General features: G+C 39.3%; 1 protein-coding gene across 2 annotated transcripts in view; it reads left to right on the top strand.

Annotated features, from left to right (window-relative positions):
* The window catches only part of dcc (DCC netrin 1 receptor), a 368,326-nt gene that overhangs the window by 238,058 nt on the left and 106,901 nt on the right, over nucleotides 1-23,367 (top strand). For both annotated transcript variants that reach the window (XM_064307455.1, XM_064307454.1), the window contains 3 exons: nucleotides 2,387-2,704; nucleotides 7,254-7,404; nucleotides 9,215-9,351. In XM_064307455.1, the coding sequence (XP_064163525.1) occupies nucleotides 2,387-2,704; nucleotides 7,254-7,404; nucleotides 9,215-9,351 (606 nt within the window). The remainder of the gene's footprint in view (nucleotides 1-2,386; nucleotides 2,705-7,253; nucleotides 7,405-9,214; nucleotides 9,352-23,367) is intronic.

Below are 23,367 nucleotides of genomic sequence, written 5' to 3'. Positions count from 1 at the left end.
TGGATGGCAGAATGGCAGGGTTGTGAACAGAATACTACTAAAAGGATTAGTTTATACATCTGTTATTTCTTTGGCTCAGGAACAGGTGATGGTACTGTTGTCTGTTCACACTCACGCATTACAGCAGCAATAGCACTTCTAGTGTGTCCAATTACCACTAGTCTCTTGTATTTCACACAGCCACAAGAGTGGTGCGTGAAACAGCAGTTTTGTTCATTGAAGAATTGACTCTACCAGCCAATTTTATTTTGCTGTCATTGATGATGAATGCACTTCCTAAAGATTGGATCTGTGAAGCTTCGCACAGAAAAAAAAAAAAACCCTGTCCCACAGTTAGCCACTGAAAGGACATATGCAAATCAAGAAACCAGGGCCAGGTGTGGCTTGCAAATAGTGTTTTTCAGGCTGGAGATGAGGCCAAATTAACTTTTAATTAATATAGTATGACATACAAATTATACATTTTAAAAAAGTAAACAATGTAATGAACTGAGGAATATACGTACATGATTTTTGCAACTTTTTTATGAAAACTAATGTAGTTGTCTAAAAACATTATGGGCTTCAGTATTACACCCTGTGAACTGTATTGATAGTTCAAGTATTTGGTGGAAATCTATATTCTGATCTATTTAATGATTAATTGACATTATATCAGTCATGCCTGCACTCTGGCTTGTGCCTGGTTAAAATGGCTAGCATTGCATCACCTTAAAATCAATGCCTGTGGAAGAGTGCATTGATTGAAACATGGATCTGCATACTGCTCATTTCTTCTGTTTTAAGTACTACTGGTGAATGCCGGGCCTAGTGCCTCATCGTAGCAAACAGACAGCATCAACTCATAGGGGTTGCTTGATTCATTTGTGTCCGGCGTAAAAGCAACACAGACATAAAATATTATTACCTTGGACAGACAATCACTATAGTCCTGATGTATAATTTGACATTAGTTTCCTAAAAGTAATAGTTTCCAAATTCTTTAACTCAAGCACAACCCCTGTGTGTAGATTAGCTATTAGCTATTTTGTGTGTGTGTGTGTGTTTCATAGCTTATTCTACATCTCTAAATCAACCAACACCTCCACACTTATGTCATTACAAAATATTTTGCTGGCCGTTGCCTGGCATAAACTGCATGAGTTGTACCATTTAAATCTGAATTTGTAAAACAGTGCAAAATTCAGTGTTCTTCAACAATGATAGATAACAATATTTTATTTAAAAAAAAACTGGAATTGAAAGTCAACTTATAGTAGCAATAGAATATTTTCCTATGGTATGTCTTTATTTAGCATGCTAGAAATGCATGGCCCTCATACATTTAGCAGGAAAATGCCAGTATTTATATGACTGCCTGATGAACCAGATGCTATTCATGGTGTCAGTCTTTGAGAGAAGCTCATTTTCACTGGAGAGAAGCACTTAACTCTGATGCTATATCTCAGTGCAGCAAGTAAAGCACACTTTATGAGCGTAGTATTCTAGATTAATCTATAAAGGTTGGCTTTGGTTTGATCAAATTGCATTTACCCTTTAAGATGTTTAGTACTATTGATTAAATCCTATCCCATGTCTTTTAAATCCTTAAAGTGATGCTTTTATTCAATACCCTGGTTTTTTCATGTTTCTCTGGCTTAGCTTAAAATAACAGACATCCATGAACACACACTTATATCCATACGCACAACTTACTAAGTTGCTCTAATGACAATGTTCTCTACCTGCTTCTTTTTGGGGGACTGGTTATTGGTTCTCTCTTGTTGTTGCCTTCATATTGGATGCAATTTTACTGCCTGTGAATTGTTCTATTCAGAACAGACTTGTAAATTTGCAACCATGAGTGTGTCATGTAAAACTTTAGTGCTCATTTTGGCCTTCACCAGAGGAGGCAACTATAAAACAAAGGATTTGCTATTTGAGCGAATATATGGCTGATGGGCTTCAACAGAGACCGCAGAACATCTGTCAACTTATTTCCACGTGCAGAGAAATGACAACATAAAAGGTTTAGTGCATAGGTGTCAAACTCTATTCCTGGAGGGTCGCAGTGTCTGCTGGTTTTTGGGGTGTTCTTGGCACAAGTGTTTCATTTCAGTCATTGATTGGCTAAGGAATCCACACAAGGCCTCATTCTCAATTGGCAGCTGATTGAAAGGAAACCACAAAAACCCGTAGACACTGTGGCTCCCTCAGGATTCAGTTTGACGCCCCTGGGTTAGAGGAACGGTGCAGGATCCAGGGATCATGGCTGCAGAAGCTAGAACCTCACTGGCCCAGAGTGTGCTCTATCCCTCGCTCTCTAACTTTCTCATGCTATTTTTTTGCTTGTAAAAACTCACTTTCTCACTCTTTTTTCTCCTCCTTCCCTCCCTTCCTTCTCCAGGGCCCCTGCGCGTGGTGGTGCCCACAGAGTCGGTGTCGACCCACCTGGGGGACACGGCACTGCTGCGGTGCGAGGTGACGGGGGAGCCCATGCCCGTGGTGCACTGGCAGAAGAACCGCGAAGACCTGCCCGCCGCCGCCGCCTCCGCTTCCGCCTCCACCTCCGCCACCGCGCCCGAGAGCCGCCTGGTGGTGCTGCCGTCGGGCTCGCTGCAGGTCAGCCGGGTGCAGCCGCCCGACTCCGCCACTTACCGCTGCCTCGCCGAGAACCCCGGCAGCGCCCGCACCGGCAACGACGCGGAGCTCCGCGTACTGCCAGGTAGGCCGCCACCTCGCCCACAGGCCCCACAGCAACAGAGAGGTTTTTTACAGCACACAGGCCTGTATTCACCTGCTGTCTTTATCTGCAACAAATAAATGCAAGTGTCATTTTTTAAAAAGTATTTCCAAACAATGACTTTGAAGAAGAAAAAAAAAATTAGCAATTGTTTTTATTATTAATATTCTTTTCCCTTTTTAAAATTAATCTTTTTTTTGTATGTGAATTTGATTAGTGTATGTAAGTGTGTGTGTGCGTGTGCGTGTGTGTGTGTGTGTGTGTGTGTCTGTGTGTGTGTGTATGTATTGTTGCCTCCACTATCGATTCAGGAGAGTGCAGAAAAGCACGATGCCAAGCATTGCTTCTTATCACACCGTAGTTCACAAGTCAAGCTTGCAGATAGTCAGAGGAAGACACCTGTATACTAATACAAATGCTCCCAACCCTTATCCTTTGCCAGCGCAAAGTGCTGAAAACAGGGGTGTGAGTTATAGTGACGCATTCTTTTGGGGAAAACATATTACTATTAGACAAATATTTTTCTTTGACCCAATTGTATTAGTTCAAAGGTATATAATTTACCTTTTATATGACCATTTTTATGCTTTCATTATATTATTTTGTATAGCTCATTACCTGTATTGTTGATGTTTTTCCAGCCTTATAAGGGGTGTGTATGGTTTTGGAGGGGTTTGTCTGTGGTGTTGCAGCTTCCACAAACTAGTGCCGTTTACAACCATAAGACCAAGGCCTGCAAGTAATGGGAGAATCATACCATTATCTAATGTGCAACCTTTGATACGATAGACTTAAGTGAAGCAACTGAAAGGAAAAATAAAGCATACATCTCACTCAACTTGTATCACTCATTCATACTGTCATTCATGTTGTGGAGGAATTCTGAATGAGAGACACAGGAAACAATTTTCAGAACCACTCAGTATGTTTTGGCCCAGGTTCTTCTAGTGTAAAAGACCACCAGCTGCTCTTGATTGATGTGAATTTTACTGTCTGACCAAACCATTTTCTCAAGGTTAGAGACAAACGATGATTTGAGAACGAATGTGGCCTTACTTACCTCAATAGAGACTCTTTTTTTGGCAGCAGGTGTGTCATCATGTATGCCACTAGTTATTAAACTTTAATTTATTTCACTTTAGTTATTAAACTAACTTTAGTGTTGTACCTTTCAGGGACTCCTCACACACACATACAAGCATAGCCTTAGTTTGATCAGGTTTTTTCAGAAGAACTTCAACAACTAGTCAGAATACTGTACATCTGTAAAACCCAACTGTTGAGTGAAATAACATAGACATGACAATGGTTTGGAAATAAAGGATTTATATTTATTGGCTATCATAATGAATATGTGAATAAGCTAACTGAAAACAATAATTTGCATAAAATGAGGAATAATATTAATCAGAGGAAATGATAATTCTGCAACGGCTAAACATAGAGGTTGACAGTACTACCATTTAACAAAGGTTAATTTGTGTTATGGGTTAGTGACACGCTAATTTACATTATGTGGTTAGTTTGTTTAATTAGTCTCATAAAATGAAGTTTCAACAATGTAACACAACAAGGTCAGGGAATTTGCTATTTCGGACCAACATATGCATAGCAAAACAAGCATAACAAACAGCAGTAAAATTACTTAAGAAGGTATTCCATGTTTTGTGCTATCCTATGGTTTGATTGTAGAATGCGTTTCAGTCCTTAATGGAAATAAAAGGAGAGGCCAGTGCTTAATTCCGTTAGATGATGCGTCAGCTCGTCAGCTGGCCCAAGGCCACTGCAGGTGTGTATGGACCTCCTGGAAGGCTTCTTCGTTGAAGTCAGGGTCGCGACAGGTTCCAGTCATGACAAACTGGGATGTGCACGAAATAAAGCATGGATAGATAAACCATTGATTTCCGCTTTAATGTTTAAGCCTGTTAAATCAGGCTCCCCATTTGTCCTAAAAGGGACTGTTCCTTGCCCCAAGCTGATGCCTAATTGATCAAGCAGAGAGTTTATTGCAGGGTCACAAGAGGAAGGGGACAGGCACATCATTATGCCTTGGTTGACCAAAAAGTTAATAATGAACGTGACATGACAGAGGGTCAGTCTCGTGGTCAGGAAGCCAGAGACCAAAAACGACCTGTGTATAATTAACATTATTACAGTCAAGACCCATAGGTTAAGAAACACTGATATATGCACTAATTGAGTAGCATAAAATGATTATTATTCTTCAAGAAAGTGGTGAAGTAACCCTTTTACAACATAAATGGATCAGTAAGGGGCATTAAAATGTATGGAAGAGATTTTACAGATTGGGTGTTATATTGTTTGTTGCAGATCAAACATGTCAAAGTGAATATAGGGCATTATGCAATTAAAAGTTTTGAATATAAAGGGCAGGAGAGCATGGCCCATTGATTTCTCATTTGATGAGCTGACAGGTGCAGTCTGGCTGGTTGAATGCCTACCTGCTGATAACATCTCTTGAATTTCAAACCTGTTCTCATAAAGATCCCTTTTCACTGTGCAAATTACTTATACATTATATTTAAATACCAGAAATGTCTTTGTTTTGATATTTTTTAAATTACCACTTTGAGCTTGAATTTTCACAGCCCTGGCTACATGATGAATCATTCAACATGAAAGCGCATATTTAACATGTAGGATAGGGCTCGGTTTAGGCTAACTTCCTATAATGAAATTAATTTTAAATTCTGGTTTTGGTATGATACAGTGACTGAAGTCAAATTTGTATGCCTGGCTCAGTTTCCATTACACACCAATGTAATGAGCCATATTCCATCTCATTGATATACATTTCCAAAATATTTGTTCCCATGCTCTATTTTCAACTCTAAAAAGTCCTTCATTCAACTTCCAGGTTACTCACCATATCACATCCTGTACCTAGGCTCTTTTACCTTTCATCTGTCTATTGCACCATGCAAAAAAAGTTTTACTCGATTACAATTATTATTATTTTTAACCACCCTATCAGCAGTATAGCATGTGCCCTCTAACATGTCTGATATAGCAAACTAGCCAAGTGTAATTGAGGGGAAGGCTGTATCTCAAGGGCATGTGTTCTAGGGATCTCGGAGTGTTAGTGGCTGGCTGTCACATAAATCTCTTGTTAGCCACTGGGCCCTGTGTACTGTGTGCTCTTGTGAAGGGCAATCAGGCTTGGAGTGAATTGCAGGTCTTTGGGTGAACAGTGCTCATGCTGATTCCCAGTGGTGATTGGGGCTGAATTATGTGGTGCAAGTTGGTTGGGCCTGAGCAGCTGGTGGCAGAGATGAAATTGAACCCCGGTGTAAGCGCTGCTGGTAATGCGTTGCCCTCGGCGACACTGTGTAGCACCAAACACCGTCTTCCCACTCTCCTTTTCGTCTGCCGGTGTCGCTCTCTTGTTGTGAGGAGGAAAAATGTTTTCGGATTTGAAAGGGGCCGAGGCAATATGATAACTATAATTCTGTACCGTGATAAAATATTGCGAGTGCAGTTACATTTTTGTAAGTGATGTTAAATGACAAAAAAATAATAGCACAATAAAGCATTTATATACAAATGTGGTTTTGACTCATTTTGAATGCGCAAAGCACTTTGTCTCTTTTCTATTTCAGCCAGAATAAATGAGAGTGTTTTACAGTTTGGTTTTGCTTTATTTTTTGAGGAGCGTTTGGACAGGATTCTGTTTTCAGTATGGTGAACACTTAGCTTAAATTTTGGAGTGCTCAGTAACATCTCCATGTACATGCACCTACTTTACTACCTACCTACTTTTGCACACACACCACCATTTAACCTAAGTGTTCATATTTCATATTTCAAAGTTGGCTGGATCTCTGCCCACAAAATTCACTGAATGAAAAAAATCTAAATATGTTGTGCAGTTCCTGCCCCTGTGAATAAAGGCCAAGAAGAAAGAGTAATTGGCTCTGTTGAAAGGTGAAATCATTGAGAGCCAATCAGTCTTGAAAGTGGTTGCGATTTGATTGGAGTCTCTCTCTGTTTCACGGAGATAAGCATTGTTAGCTAGGAAGGAGAGCTTTCCCACAGATGATTCATTTCACAGAATTTTGAAAAATGGCAATAGTTGGCATGGTAAGCCATGCATACTTAGTACTTTTTCTTCAGCCAGATAGCTGATGTTTATAGTTTCCTTTTGCTGGGCTGCTCTATTTAGGCTTTAACTTTGCACAAGGTCCACCGACAGGGAACTCTGTTAAATGCACAGGTATTAAATATATTATTTTATAAAATGCAGTGGGTGTAGATGACACCTGCCTCATAAAAAATTGAGTGTTGTGGTGTCTGGTTGCACATCTAGCTAAAGCACTCATTCCCAGTGCTGTGGAGGGTCCATTGCCTGGGATCAAGTCCTGGTGTCGACCGTATTGGGGGAGCCCCAGAGAGGGGCACATGTTTGGTCATAGCGTCATAGAGGGAGGGGAGCGGCTTTGCTGCTGCGCAGATCATTCAGGAGAACGCATGTATTAACTCGGCAGTTATGTTTGCACCCTTTGCTTTGCAGAGCCTGGTGTGACGCGGGGCTTGGTGTTCCTGCAGAGGCCGATAGCAGTGACCGCCGTTGAAGGGAAAGATGCTGTTTTAGAGTGCTCTGCCTCCGGTTTCCCAACCCCCTCCTTTTTCTGGATGCGGGGCAGTGAAATCATCGAAACAAGGTCAGTAAATGGGTGGGTAAAACACATACAATAGGTCCTTGACCATACTACACAGCATATTTATGTTATGATATGCTTTGTTCTTGATTAAAATTGACAAATTATTTCAAACGGATGCTGCAGTAGTTTATTATTTTTACTTCCTGCACAGCATTTTTCATTGAATGTTTGTTAAAAGTCTTGTTCCAACATTGTTAGGACTATGGAGCAATCTATAATTGAAAAAAATAGATAGTAAAACTGCCAATCAATACATAGAGACTGTGATTGAAGTCAATATCTCCAATCTGCCCCTATGAGCTTTGTGTCACACTTGGCACATAAGTACGCACACATATACACACACACACACACACACACACACACACGCACCAACACCCACGCACGCACTCACTCACTCACGTGCACACACACACACACAAACAGACACACACATACACTTTCTCTGTTCATTTATAAACAGTTCAGTTTATAATCTTGCTGTCTTTCAGCCATGTCATCAATCTGCCCCAGTGACTGCATTGTGACATGGTAAATTCATTTTATTTAGTAGGCTAATCTGTTTTTATTGCTAGCTAGCTAGCTGCTTAAATACCTCACAAGTAGACTGGAAGAAATATTTACAAAACATTGGCCTATAGTCATAATCCTTCCAATTTTTCAGGACATATTGAATATCTTCGTAATAATCACATCAGCTCAGAATAAGGTGAACACGTTCTATCCAGCGGTTAACACAAACATCAGCTGAGACACAAGGAAATGGCAAATGGTTGAATAGCAAGAGACATGTGTCAAGTACATCACACTTCTACAAGCCGCCCTCTAAGTGTCTGACAAATATCTAAGCTGGCAAGTCCCTGGTGTGCCCATTGCTGCTACAGTAAGTGCTGTTCTCACATGCTAAGTTGGGTATCTTGAGATCTCCTGAGATTTGTCTTCTTCTGAGACTAACTGAAAGGTATCCATGTATGAGAAAGGGAGACTATGTGGTAAAGATTTTCACATGACATATCACCTTGTGTGCCGTGGATTTGATATACAGAGAAATAATGTGTTAAAAAGACAGCTCTACCAAAATAATTCTCAAGGGCACCAGTGCATCTCATTTTTTCATGTCTCTTTTTTTCTAAATTCAAACCTTTACATTGAGGAAAATGGTTAGTGCAGTATAAAAACCCACCTTGTTGGAAGACTGGAGTACAGAAAAGTGGGAATCCCTCTCTCCCAGCTTCAACATACTGTAAACAATCTGGTTGAGGTCCACATGAAACCACTGTGAGACAGTTCTACTAACTCAGCTTTTCTCTGAGCTTTATGTGTTATGGAACTTGGGAGACAGCTTAAGCACCCAAGCAAACATCTTATTGTAGTTTCAGCTGAGAGGCAATAAAACTCAAGGAAAACTTGAGCAGCTTCAGACAGTTCAGACCCTGTGTGGTGAATGCGTGCGTTCCCTCCGCGTGTGAGATCAAGGACTCGTCAGTCTGCTAGTGTGGCGCCAAATGACTGACAATTAATGGCATTGTTTCTGAACGTCTCACAAGCACACGTGGAGGAGATCTGACAGAAACCCACATTCTGACTAGCAGCTCTGCCCCTTGGCTGACTGAAACTCATGTCTTGAAAAAAGTAAGCTATGCTGTGTTTCCAAGTGCCGAGAAAGGCTGGTTGTTTTATTCATGGTACCTTGCTGGTGGATTCCTAATACCATCCAGTCCTCAAATATTAGGTTTGAAATTCTGCAGGACTGTGGTACCTGTTTGTAATCCCACTTATTTGTTTTGTCCTTCAATCATTACCTCCACAGGTCAAAGAAGTACACCTTGCTTGGTGGGAGCAACCTCTTGATCAAAAGTGTGACCGATGACGACTCAGGTACCTACACCTGTGTGGCACACAACAAGAACGAGAACATCAGTGCCTCCTGTGAGCTCTCTGTCCTGGGTGAGTACAGGGACTGTCTGCGTTTGCTATGTTTTTTTTCTGTCTTAGCCCTGCTGAAGGCTGTAGAAAGCTGTGTTGTATAGTGGTTGGGGGACTGGACTTTGGCCACAAGGTTACAGGTGCTGATCTTGGCTAGAACAATGCTGTTGTGTCCTTGAGCAAATTTTAACTGTCATTTGGGTGCATTGAAGGAAGTACTGTATATAAAATAAAATAGACATGTAAGTTGTGCTAAAATGTTAGGAATATATGGGCGGTCACCTCGCAGCAGGAAGGTATCGAGTCTGAATCCTGGCCGAGGGCCTTTCTGTTCTCCCTGGGTCTGTGTGGGTTTCCTCCGGGTGCTCTGCTTTCCTCCAACCATCCAAGGACATGCAGGATAGGCTAATTGGAGAGTCTGAATTGTCCTTGGGATATGAATGCATAAGTGGATGGTGTGTGGGCCCTGCAATGGATTGGTGACCTGTCCAGGATGTCTTCCTGCCTTTCAACCAATGTCTGCTGGGATAGGCTCCAGCTACCCTGCAATAGTGTAGAAAATGGGTGGATGGATGGACAGATGTTGGTTTGGATGAAAGTAGCTGTGAAGCCAAAAAGGCATGATGAATGATTATTGCATCTCCAAAAATACAGCTCAGCCTATTTGAACCTTTCTGGTTGATAAGAGTTAGGAAAATCAGATACAGCCCATTACTGTATGCTAACAACATTCCAGCCTTGCATTCCAACTAGTGCATTGCAGGGAACAGCATGGCATGAAGTTTCAACAGGCTCACTTTATCATTCAACTGAGTGTGTCCCTTTCTGACCCACATTTTTGTTCCCGAAAGTATAATTCAACTGGTAGGTCAGTTTTGGCTCAAAAGGACTGCTTCCAGTAAGTTTTAGCAGGGGGCTGACAACTGAGGGACTGTGTGTGTGTGTGTGTGTGTGTGTGTGTGTGTGTGTGTGTGCGTAGGAAAACAGAAAAACAGCATTTGTCCCCAGAGATACTTGTTTTAACAATGCCTTTTTTTGTTACCATGCAGTAGTCCCCTGTGATTAAATTGAACATAAAAATTTTCACTAATATAAGTACGATTGTTGTTTTCAGTACAGCATTTTTAAAGGAAAAACATAATTCAATTAGCTGTTTCACAATAACCGAAAAGTAACTGCTGTATTTTTAGCAACACTTCAAGTATAAGATGTCCCATTAAGAGTTTCCCAGAATTGTATTGTTGCTCTTCAGAAAACACCTGCTTTCGTGTAGTCTGGAGCTCTTTGTGGGCTGCTCCTGGGAGAGTTTCTAATATTGAATTTGTTGTGGTTTCAATCAGAATGTCTATCGCTTCTGTTTTTGCAAGTTTCATAGTGTGTTGAAGGGTACAGGCTCATGGCTGCAGAAGTTCTCCTGAGAGCCATCTACAGTCCACTCAAGCGAAGAAACCATTTTTCTCTGTTGTCCCCTGGAAAAAATGAAAACACCGATGCCTCATACTTTTTTACGCAATTTTCCCACAGCATGTTTGATTCTCAGCTGAAGCAGTGGTGAGATGCTCTGAGACTGCAAACGTACCAAAGATAATTTCTTTCCTTACCAGCTCAGTCTTCAATGAGCAGCTTGAAATTCAGTTGGTGACCTGTCTGAGCCATTGTTTCCAAACTGAATTTAAACTAGGTTTTTTATGCATGCTGATATTCAGAGCCACTCACCTCACGTTTGACAAAAGTTGTACTGGCAGAGGTTACTGAGCAGTAGAGGAAGGTGCACCACTGATGGTGTCATATAAATGATGGGTCAGCACTTTTTACAGCTTCTTACCAACTACTTGAGATATAATCCAGTAATTAAAATAATGTTCCTACTGTAAAGGTAAGTAGCAAATTAGATAGTATTAGTAAGGTATTGTTTTAGAGTTATTTTAGACCATTATGTGGCTCCTCCCACTGGGCAACAAAGCTAGCAAATCCTTTGACGAATTCACATTAGTTGAATGGGTTAAATAAACGTATCATTTTTTATGGATGTCAGAGAGTTTACACAAAAGAAAACACAATGGATGTGCTCAAGTTCATTTGTATTTATTTCAAAATGTTTATTGTAATCACACTAAATAAATACATTACTGTGAGTGGCAAACAATCTCAAGTACAGTGTATGCACGTCCAGCTGTCATTGAGAGTATACACAAACAGCAGTGTTATAACAATGTATGCAGTGGCATAAATAAAATAGAATATTGATGTGTCTGGCATATACAAAGACTCATTGATGTTTTGAAGGCTGATATAGTCCCAGCTTTAATCCTTGTGCACACGCAATGCTGATCCGGTTAATTGTTCTCAATCTTATTAGTTACGCACTGTGGGGGGTAGGGAGGGATTCAGCCAAAGCCTTTTATTTCAATTAATCCAATTACTGTATCCATAGGATACTGAGAATTTATTAGGAGGGCTGTTCATTCTTTGGTTCTGAACTGGAACAGAAATCGAATCCACCGAATCAGAAGTGCAACTTCCCCTGCATATTCTCTAGCGTTTGAACTAAGCCTAGTGAATGCAAGTGTTCATGATTAATATAGAGTGCCAGAGAGTATTGGATTTGACTTCTAAATGCAATGTTCCGTGTTGTATTTAAAAGCATGGTGTATTTAATCAGTTTGTCCCATGAAAGTCCAAATAATTAGGAGTCTCCTGTGCAGTGTTAATCACTGGGTTCTACATTGTCCTCTCTGAGACTCAATACATTTTGTGGAGCATTGGTCACTTGCTTGTTTGAAAAAAAAAAATGCAATCTTAAATTTACTCCCTGTGTTTCCTTCATTACTTAAGCTAATGACAAATCTATTCTGGTCCCAAAAATGAGAACCATGTTTGTGTTCTCCTCAGATGACCAGAGTTCACAGAGTAGGGATCAGACTCAGTTGTTTGTTTTAAAATGTTTTATAAATGGTTGTGGTTATTGTTCTCAATCTTATTAGTCACAGTTTGTACTTGATTGTGTGTTGGAAGGTAGAACAGCTTAAGCCTTTTATTTCAATTAATCCAATTACTAACCATAGGATAGATGCTTAGTAATCATAGGATAGATGCTTAGATAGACAGTTCTAAAAAAGCTTGATATTTTATTGATGTAAGAAAACATCACGCAGAAATGGTGAAAATTTCAGCAGTCAATGCTTTTTTGCTTATTACTGGCAAAACTTTTACATTGTCCAGTTTTTAATGACAGATTGTGTACCTTTAGCACAATCTGTCAATTTCCTATTATCCGTGGATCATATTCTAGAATCTAGATTATATGATACACATGTGACTGACGATTTTTTTTTTGGACCACCGTGTCTCTGTAAAACCATTTTTTTGCTCATTCATACAAAAACATACATTTACACTGGCTTTCCAGTTCCTTTATATCCACACTTTTGATTCAGCACCTCCCAAACTTTTGGCTACCTCCTGCCGAACTTCTGCTGTCTGTTAACAGAGTGAGGCACACAAAACTGACGGAAGATGAGTGCAGGAAAAAAATGGCACCGTTGTGAAGTGACGGCTATCGATCCACCCTAAGCCTGCATTATGTTTGTGGCAGCCTTGCTATAGACTGATGTTTTGTTTTCAGCGCTGGTAGTGATGATTCACAAAAAGCGCAGATGGTTTCAGAGCTTTGTTTCAGCTGCCATCTTTTTCAAATCTTTGAAAGCCATTATATACAGCACATTATAAAACGTCAGTTACACTGTTTTCTGACAGCACTGACTCATAGTCATTCCCCATTCGAATCAGGAAGGATGAGGGTTGGAAGAAAGTGCTATATTTGTATAATAGGCACATTTGAGAGGATTCTTACTGGGTTGTGCTGTTTTGCTGAAGGACTGAGTGCTGTTTAGCATTGAGCATGGGCAATGGAGACTGGCAATTCAGTAGTCTGGCTGAGGGAACTTTGGATGTATTCTGACGTGGTGAATGTGTGACAGCAGATTGAAATTCACTAGGGATTTGTTACTCTCACAAGTGTAACAAGTCCCAAGTTCCACTGCAGAAAGCAGATGCTGGAGGCATATTCGATTGATGGCAGTAGTATCTCTACAGACACACTAAGGAGCCTTCAAATAACCATCAAAAGTCATTTGCTGAACAGTGTTTGCAAACACAGTCAAAACTATGAACAAAAGATGGCTGCGTCGAACTGTTTGAGTCTGGTGTTGTGGACATTATAGAAACCGTTTAAGAGGCCATTTGTAATAGGGGAGCGTGCTGTGAGAGTTTTTGGGACATAGACCTTCATCTGGTGCTGCCACTTCACATGGGTCCTTGTGTATGTGTTCACAAATGTCTGTGTGAGCAGATTTTCCCCTTACTTGGTTTGCGATGAGGACATGACAACTGTTGTCTTGTTAGCAATTGCATGTATAATGTAGCAATCTGCTCCGTGTAAATGTTTTTTTTTCCCCCTTCCAGTTAGTTTGTGTGGATGTGTTACGCTTGCTACGCCATGCAAATAGCTCATTTAAGCAATTTGGACTGCTCTCCCAAAACTGGGAATCTTTCTGTTGTGTTGGGTTGAGTTTTGTTTAGGTTCTTATCATGCCAGTTGGAATATACCACCTTACATTGATTTTTATTTTCTTTTATGTTTATTTATTTAGTTAAAAATCTAACAGATTTTCATTTTACCATGGGATTGGCAACATATGCTAAATTATTTTAGATCAGTTATTTCAAACACTTTCATGACACTTTTTTGTTGCTGTTTAAATAAAATAATGCAAGTCCGTTTTCAGTTTATAGTACCTCTATCTTTAATCTTGCACTGCATCCAGGAAACATACAAATGTCTTGTGTTAAACCCATGCTAGCCTCCAACTAATTGTATACTGCAATTATCCCAAAATTGCCACACTTGAATGTTGAAGTTGTGTGTTTTCATGACAATAACATATTTTAATAGTCATTAAGAAACTCATGTAAGAACTAAGGCATCTCTTTTGGTCGAATTTAATGCTGAGCACAGTTAGGTGCTATTTCAGTTTTCCAAACTTTCCAAAGTTTAAGCCCAAAGTGGAATTATAAATGTGAATCTTACTTGACTGCCTTCCAAGCTGAAATAGCTCTGATCAATTTTTAATTTCCAATCCGAAGAAACAAAATTAAAGTTTCCCTCTCGGCTCTCACAGGGAATCGTTCTGTGAATAGCGCCAATAAGTAGACGACTCTTGTTGGACACTGAGAAATGGGCCAAAACACTGGTTTTTATTTACCTGCTTCTAATTTTTTCTCAGATTACCTTTCAGATTGCTCTTGTTGTCTCATGTTTTTTTGGAGAAAAATATTGACATTGTTGGCATATTACCCACACAGTCACATATGGACATACGCTGTGTATTTATTTGTTTATTTATTTATTGAAAACCACAGGCTTTATTGCATACACATTAACGGACGGTTTCTGAAGAGGCAGGCGTGTGTGTTACACGCACATGCACAGTCAGTCAAACGCATTATTGTGTTACCCATTCACCAGGATCCTTGTATATTTTTTGGCTGGACCACAACAGCGGGGCCAGCCCTACAAACGCGAATGTCTGAGTGACTGACTGACTGACTGACTGAGTGATGAAGTTACACCATTGGTCGGCCAAGTTGTGAAGTTACACTACTGGTCGGCCGGATCACGTGTGTTAGGTTCAGCCATATACTAGGTTTTAACCTGGTCTTGTTTCAACCTTCACTTCTCTTTAATTGCCAGCGATGAACAGTTTTGGCTCCATTTCCAGTTTATGATCCTCAGTCTTCCTTCAGATTCCTGCACAATTATTTGACACATTAGCTTGCATTCAATCAACATTCATCCTTAGCTGTTACTTGTAAATGTAAGAAATTATGCACAAATTTTCTTCAGATGACAGGATCAGCACCATAATGATGATATGAATTAGAAATGCCTATTTTGAGCAGAAATTAATCTCCCGTGTCACTGGTTGAGGCTAAGGAAAGGGAAGATCCTGGGCTTTTAGTGCAATAAGACAAGAGCACAAATACTTTCTGAGCATTGCATAATCACTCAGCATGTTGCTTTATTTGCTTCTCTTTGCCATTAGACTAAGTGTTGCGTTTAATTTTATAGGATTTTCTCCGCAATATTTCTCTCCAGCTGAGATCCATTTTTCAACAAGCCAATGATTTTTCTTGAGTAGTAATGAAGCCTAATGTTCCCAATTATTAAAATACCAGGGAAGAAAATCAACACCTAATATTAGGAATATCCAAACGTATCCATTAACTTTGTTTGAATTGTGTACATATATTCTGTGCATAGAAATTCCGCAAAAATTGTTTAGCTTCTAAACGTGTTTGATTGTGTTCTGTGATACATTCCATGGATGTTTAGGACCGCTGTGCTTTTTCATGACTATGCAGTTTTGTATTTTTTACACTGGGGGTTGCTCACATAGCTTGCTTAATTTTGTGGAAAAAGGCCAGGATTGCTGTTTTAACACATGCAATTTCCTCTTCCTTGTACTCTTATAAATCCATTTCGGAGAGTACTGTGTATCACAGAAGTAACACAAAAGTATAAGGGCAAGTCATATGCTTTTATGACACTAAAAGTGACATAGATAATGTGGACTTGTGGACACAGAACTATAAGTGGAGATACTACAGTATATACTGCCAATAAATTAGTGAGCAGATAAAAATACTTTTTACTCAGCTCTCAAAGACCAGATCTATGGTTTGGCACTGTGATGCCATTAAATGTCAATACAATAAAGGGGAAGACTGCCAAATTATTATACAGGGCATCATCAATTAATATGTGGCTATCACCCATTAACCATACTATAGTGGTCAGTATGTGACATGCACATTAAAGCCTAACAGTATACTATTTCTGGGAAGACATGGCACTTTTGCAGACACTTTCACGTAAGTTTGACGCCAATAACTTTTCAATCAATTTGAGTAACTCTGGATTAGAAAAAAAAGCTAAGAGAAATAAGATTGAATCTCACCAGATGCACCCAATGAATTCTGGCCGACTTCTGCATTGGCTCTCTTAAATGCAGTGTGGGTACTTACTCTTGAGTACATTCTGTGCCCAAACAGGAAAAAACAAGATGATTGATTTTTTTTGTGTGTGGATTTGTGCCAAAAACATAGATGTCTGTTGGAGGGTCTGATCTAGGAGTACTGAATTACCCCACTGTGCTTTGAAAGCCAACATACCAATTAAGCAAGATGGATCTTACATGTCTAACCTGGATATGCAAATAAATGAAAACAGTTCAGAGGTGCCAAAAAGGAATTTAGGCAGTTTAATAATGATCTGGCTCCCTAAAGAAATGGTTTGATAAATGTGTAAGTAGAGTGTATGGAAACAACATGAGTGTCCATTACATCACAGAATGAAAAACTTGAAGGAATGAGGATATCTTGGATTTAAAAATGAGCTCAACACAGTTTCCTCGTGTGTTGAGGGTAATTATTTGACCTCATCACCTCATAGTTTAGGAAATCAGAGAATCTCCTGAAACAAATGGACATTCAAAGTCTAATAAGAATTTTTGTAAGCATGTGTGTGGCACGCAATACAAGTGGTCATGATAATATCTGCTATCCTGTGATTATTTTGTAGTCCAGCAATTCATCATCAGATTGTAAATTGTGAAATTTCTCTTTCACTGGTGCCATTTCTGCTGAATCATTAGCTCAGTGGCCAAGAGGGAGAGTGGGATAAACTGACTGGTGGAACAGAAAGAAGTGCATAATGTTCAGAGAGAAGTAACTTCCTGCATAAATAAAGGTTAATAAACAATAAATAAATAATAAACTCTGCTATTAAACTGGTTTGAGACAACAAAGAAGAAAAAAAGCCTTAGCAGCAACTTTCTACTTTAGTTCAAAGGGAAGTGAATAAACAAGGCAGACCAGGAAAGACAGTTGAGGCTAGGAATAGACTGCATCTGAGCAAGGAGTAGAGTATTTTTAATGTGCTGCATATTGCACATATGTGACTGCTACATCTCCCATGTGACCAGTCAGGTCATGCAATATGTCTCTCCCCTCCCCACCCCACCTCAAACACAAAAAACAAGCAAACAAACACTCTAACTGATTCACAGGGACATGTTGGTTCACTTTTGACTCTTATTTCAAAATAACACCTACACTGATAGAAGTGGAGTGGTTCATCCCTCAGATGCAGATGCTGTCATTGCAGGGGAGAGCTTAAAGGAGGATTCACCAGCATTGCATGACAGAACCGAATAGGACAATAGGACACATTTTTACTCAGATATTTGTTACAATTAGTGACCAAGCTAATGGCTCAAATGTACGCTTCAGCTAGCAAGTGAACTACATTGAGTCCCAATTTTTCTTTTAAACTTTAAAAGTTTCTGTGCTTGTGCAACCCTTTCTGTCCAACTCAATACTGCTTATTTTCAGTAGACATGGGGTTCTACAAAATGGGTCATGTTTTTTCAATCCGTAAGAAAAGTTCCCAGCCTGAGAAAAGGCTTCAAACGGAAAAACATCACATGTAGAAATAAAGATTACCTGTATTTTCTTTTGCTACAGTACATTGGCTACATTGGAAAGGGGTTCTTCAAACAGTGATTCTACAGAACTGGCTGTGACTATTTTAAGGCTTCAAGGATAATGTCTGTCATCAGAAACTACCATGATGGACAAGCAGGAAAGCAATAAGTTTGGGGGTCTTACTAAGAGAGAGATAGAGAGAGAGAGAGATGTTCAAACATGTTGCAAGCTTTTTATGCAGAGAGATTTACTCTGGATTGGTTGAGGCTAGCAATGGAATGTGGATGTCAGTCCAATTTTAAAAAGATCTACCAGGTAAGCTTTCAGACAATGGACTGCATGGTCAAAATGGTAGAGATTTTTAGTGAAATAATTCTTATTTTTTTTTATTTTCTATCTAGTGAGAAGGTGGGGCATGTCAGAAATAATTTTGATATCTCAGGATTGGTTAGGGCTAACTTCAGATTTGGATATACAGAATCAGCAACAATAACTGATGCAAATTCACACTGAATGATGTCTGTTTACACAGCATGCCTTGTAAAGATTTTTTCTTCAATATTTGCCTGACTTGTTCAGATTAAACTAAAACAATTCTAGAATTAAAATAGAATTTTTTTAAAAATAAGAATTTACCATTCACATGGCAAGTCCTCTTTGAGTAAATAATCTTACAGACTTGAGAGTGTCTGGGGATGAACTAAACTAAAACTGAATAGGATCTAGTTAAGGAGCAATTCTAAGACTTAAAAACTTTTCATATGCCTATGGTTACAGTTCCTTTTTAAAATTTATTTATTATTATTTTTAAATGAAGTTTGTCGCTCAACCCGGGGCTATATAAATTCAATTCCCATTCCAATCCGGAATGTCCAACCGTTTGCAGCCACAGCTGCATTCCGTGCACGAACCACCCTGCGGTTTGGCAGAACTGAAACTCTGAAACCCGTACTGTCCAACAGCTACTTATTTCTGCATCACAGACCGCAGGTGAGCTGGCACAGAGCAGCATCAGAGGAAGACCTTTCAGATGTGGCTTTGACGAGTGCCCTCTTTGGCCAGTGGGGGTCGCTCAAGAGTGAGGAAATGTGGGTCGCTGTCTGAGTGAACCGCCCCATGCACTGTGCTATGGGGGTGCCAATTGCCTGTCACCCTACACAGCTAACCGGCCACTTTCGGCACCGCCACGGTCCGGGTTCAATCTGAGGCTGTGAGGCTCATCCGTGCACCTCAGCGTGTGCCAAATGAGCCATCCAGTAACCTCTGTACAGTTTCTGATTTCAGAACATCTCTGCAGGAACACTAGCACCCTCCTGGCCATTGTGGGATATGTTAATTAGAGTTGTGATCTTTAAAAAGTGTTGTGGATCAATGAATTGCCAACAATTTCAACAAAAGTCAGTTAATATAAGCAACATTTTAAATGTGAAAGCCTTTCTCATTTTCCCTTGCCTTTACAGAATTCAATACTTAGTCAATTATTTTTGTTTGGCTCTATTTGCATTTCCCCACTCTGTAAAATAGGTAAATATCAATTTTGCCAGTAGTACAGGTTTTATGATGTTAACTGTGAAAGTATTTCTTTTGGCAACACACAATTGGCAACACATCTCTAACAAAAAGATTTAATTCTTTTGTTTTTATGTGAACACACTTAGGATAGGTTGGATTGAGATGATATCCTATCACACAGTGATGACATAAGGATGGCAATTTGATTCTATGTCCTTTGACACATCCTGGTGACCATGTTGCACAGTTTAAAAATGAAATGCAAACGGTTATCCAACTGTATATGAATGCACATCACTACCATGTATGTAGTGGGCCGTAAATGCTGCATTCATTGAAGTTGGAATGGCCCACATTAGTCTTGCCACCTGCACCCCCCCCCCGCTCAAAAGTTTATTGCCTTTGGTCATGGGGATAAAATGGAAGCTCCCCTTTTTTTTCATTGTGCCCTCTGCCAAGCCAGAGATCTGGGATTCAGCCAGGCCTCCCCACTAAACAAGATGCTGGGAATCTGCTGGCTGGCCCCTGGCAACTGCTGCTCAAGATTACACCATGCCAAGTAGAGTTTGTTCAGCAAGAGAGAGGGCTGCACCCTGTCCCGACCTCCTTACAAAGGCAACCACTGACCACCATTGCAGCCTCCATTAGGGTTCTTGAGGAAATGAGGGTAATGCTGGTAGTGTACTTGCTGCGGAAATGAACTTTGTCTAGTTCTTATGAACTAAATCACGTAAAACTATGTGTTTGTAGAGAAAACGAAACTTCGTATTGACTTTGGCCACATGTAACGGTCATCATCGGTCACAAAATGGAAACTTTTGAATAATACAAGTCTTAATGCAAGAGAGGTTATGTCCATACTGTAAGCTCTCTCTAGAGCTCCTGACGACTGAAACTCAGGTGCCGGAGAAGGTGGAGCAGCATCCTCGCCATGTCGAGCATCCTCCACCTAACAAAACAAGTAGGCTAGACCTGTGCAACGTGACACCACTGATGTTGGACAGTTTTTCAGTGGTTTCCCAATCAATGGGAACTTATAAAGAAACATCAATAAGGCATAACTCTTGTTAGCTTACTAACACTAGCTTGCTTGCTTGCTAGGGAGAGTTTACTAACATTACATCCGGGAACTACTTTCTTATTAATTATTTTTCTAATGAAATTGCTAATATAAACTTTTAATTGGATTGTGTCTATAATATCTTTACTATCATATTTGGTAACCATTTTATAACAGCAATAATAATATATTGTGATTATATCACAGCTGACACCCCTTAGCTGTGATATAATCACAACACTGCCGGTTGTGAGTTATTGCTGAAGTATACAACGCCGTGTACAGCTGTGGTTCGAGTTCGCCTTCTTACAGTATCAAGTGTACTCCCAGCTTAAGTGGAAAATAAGACTAATGCTTCTTCTGCCAGGTCCAGTTTTGCTCAATTCACTCTTCACCCCCTTACATACCTTTGCTCGGATTCTTAAATTTTCAGATACATGATTACTGTAAAGGTCACAAATGGGGACCACTTTATATCATTTCACATTTCCTGGAGAAGAGGTGATCATCTTCTCTATTTCCTTCTTATTCCGAAGTGTTAACCTGACATCGCTGATTAGCCACCATTGTGAGCACTGCAGTTTGACACTGACTTCAGTCTTATTTCAGTAGCTTATCGCTTGGTATGAATCCTGTGATGAGGGATAAGTCATCCTCTGTGCAGCCAAAAGAGGTCAGACCAGCCAGTGTTCATGAAGAATGTTTAAGAAGTGCGCATCCTGGTGAACACATGATAAATAACTCAGATGTTAATCAGTTTGGAAAGTTTTTACGTTTTTCAGTCTAGAAGTTTTTTATTGTAGAGAATGGCTGTCCACACCTAGCTCAGAATACAGTTTGAAGGTTTTCTTTAGAAAATATTATGCAACTAGGCTTAAATAGTGAGGAAAAAGTGCCAAAGTGAAGCCGTGTGTGGCAACAAACATTTGAGCCACGTCTTTTCATAAGTGGAAGTTCAGCAATATAAGTTTTAGGAAATCATGCATTGTGCCTTAAATTTGCACTTTCCTAATAAAATAGCAAAGCTGGAATTAAACCATAAAGCATTATATTAAACACATATGCATTCTTATTCTATGTTACTTTTTAATTCAATTTAATTTACCCAGGGATTTAATGCTTAAGATTCGTGACTAAGGTTCTGTAAATGTGCATCACACTTAAATAATTTACAATAAAACCTCACACTTACAATGAAAACAAGAAATCTTGCAAAAATGATTTATGGTGCATGCTCTCATCATACAGTGGAATCGTTATCCTTATTTAAAGCAGCTTAGTTACACATACTGTACAACAGCAATGTACAGTAACATCAGCAGTAATACAAATTCATAGCACTTATATTTCTACATTTATCCCATGATTTAAATGACATGATTTCTTATTCATGCACAGAATGTGTAAAGAATGCTCGGTGGATGAATCTGGTGCTGTGGGCGTCGCCGGCCGTGATTGGGATAATGAATGTTTGTTATTTCCGATAATAATGATTTCAATGAGACCCATTAGAGAGCTGATAAATCCTATTAATCTACCAAGCAAAATGTCAATGGTAGAGTTTCAGGTTATCATTCACTTTAAGTGTAAGAACTGTTTTTTATTGGCTGTGACTAAGCAGCTCAAGGTATCGTGTCCCTCAGTTGCTTCAGTGGGTCCCCCAAATATACTGCGGTACCGTCATTTTTACACTAGATGGCAAAAGGGCATTTAGAAGATCCAGGAGATCACTTGTACTCAGCAGTAGTTTGTTTTTCATTATTCTGTACCTTCTTGTATTTTTTAAATTTATTTATTTGTTTTTTTTGTTTTTTTACGTAATATCGGCATTATGGGCTGGCATTGTTTGACGTTGACCCATGTGTTTAATCTACACCGCAAAGTCATCTCTGAACCGAGGGTACTATTTAATCAAACAACAATAAACTTCCAAGATTAATATAACAACATGTCACAATTGAGTGACGACTTTTTGAGCTGTAGAGAGTTATGGCACAGGAAGTTCACCTTGCTGCCAGTGGCTGCAATTTTTCACTGAGTGATTAATACTACAGATTGCCTCCTTTTGAATGTACACTGACAAACGTCCCTGCCTCTATGAACCTTTCCAGAGTTGTTTACTTGGTTTTTCAGTTTGGATTTTTTCCTCTTAAAATTTTTAGCGTATGTTTTCAGTTGGCCAAGATAGTTTTTTTGTGCATTGACAAAGACATTTTAGATACTTACAGAAATTTCTAAAGACCTGCCAATTTTACAGTGGTTGGTATTGGGGCATTGTGGTTTATAGCAAGAATATGCACATCAAATAACTACTGCTTGTTGTTGTAAGTATATATATTACCCAGTTCTTCAAAAGATTACATATAAACCTATTTCAGTTGGAACTATTTTGTATTTTTAAGCAAGCTGAGGTCACTGCGCTCAAAGAAAGAAGAACCGACACAATAAAAATAATGCATATAATTGTGAAGAAACTTATGAAAATGAATATGTTTAAGTGTATCGCTTATTTAAACTCACTGACTGTCCAGTATACCCATTTTAATTACATTAATGGGCATCTTGACAAATAAATAAGTTAATTAAAAAGTAAATAAATCAATAAATAAATAGCTGAGAAACTTTTGCAAATATTTATTAGAATTTCTAAAAAGGTTTAGGATAATTTTGATGATACCAATAACAACATACGTATAAATATGTATGTATACTGTATATACAAACAGTATACATACATACTTTCTCTGAGTGGGGAAAATATGCTCCACTTTGTATAATGTATGTTTAATAAGGAAACATATAATGTATATGTTTCAATAATTTGTACCTAAGTTCACGAAAAGCGCAAAGGTTTAAGCAGTATCTTATCAGAGTGGATTTGACTCTCAGTGTACCCAGTGTGGCTTGTTTTTTTGATG

This window comes from Anguilla rostrata, chromosome 14 (genome assembly GCF_018555375.3).
Source record: "Anguilla rostrata isolate EN2019 chromosome 14, ASM1855537v3, whole genome shotgun sequence".
Classification (NCBI taxonomy): domain Eukaryota; kingdom Metazoa; phylum Chordata; class Actinopteri; order Anguilliformes; family Anguillidae; genus Anguilla; species Anguilla rostrata.
Note: the sequence above shows the minus strand (reverse complement) of the source record. Positions and strands in the feature narration are given on the sequence as shown.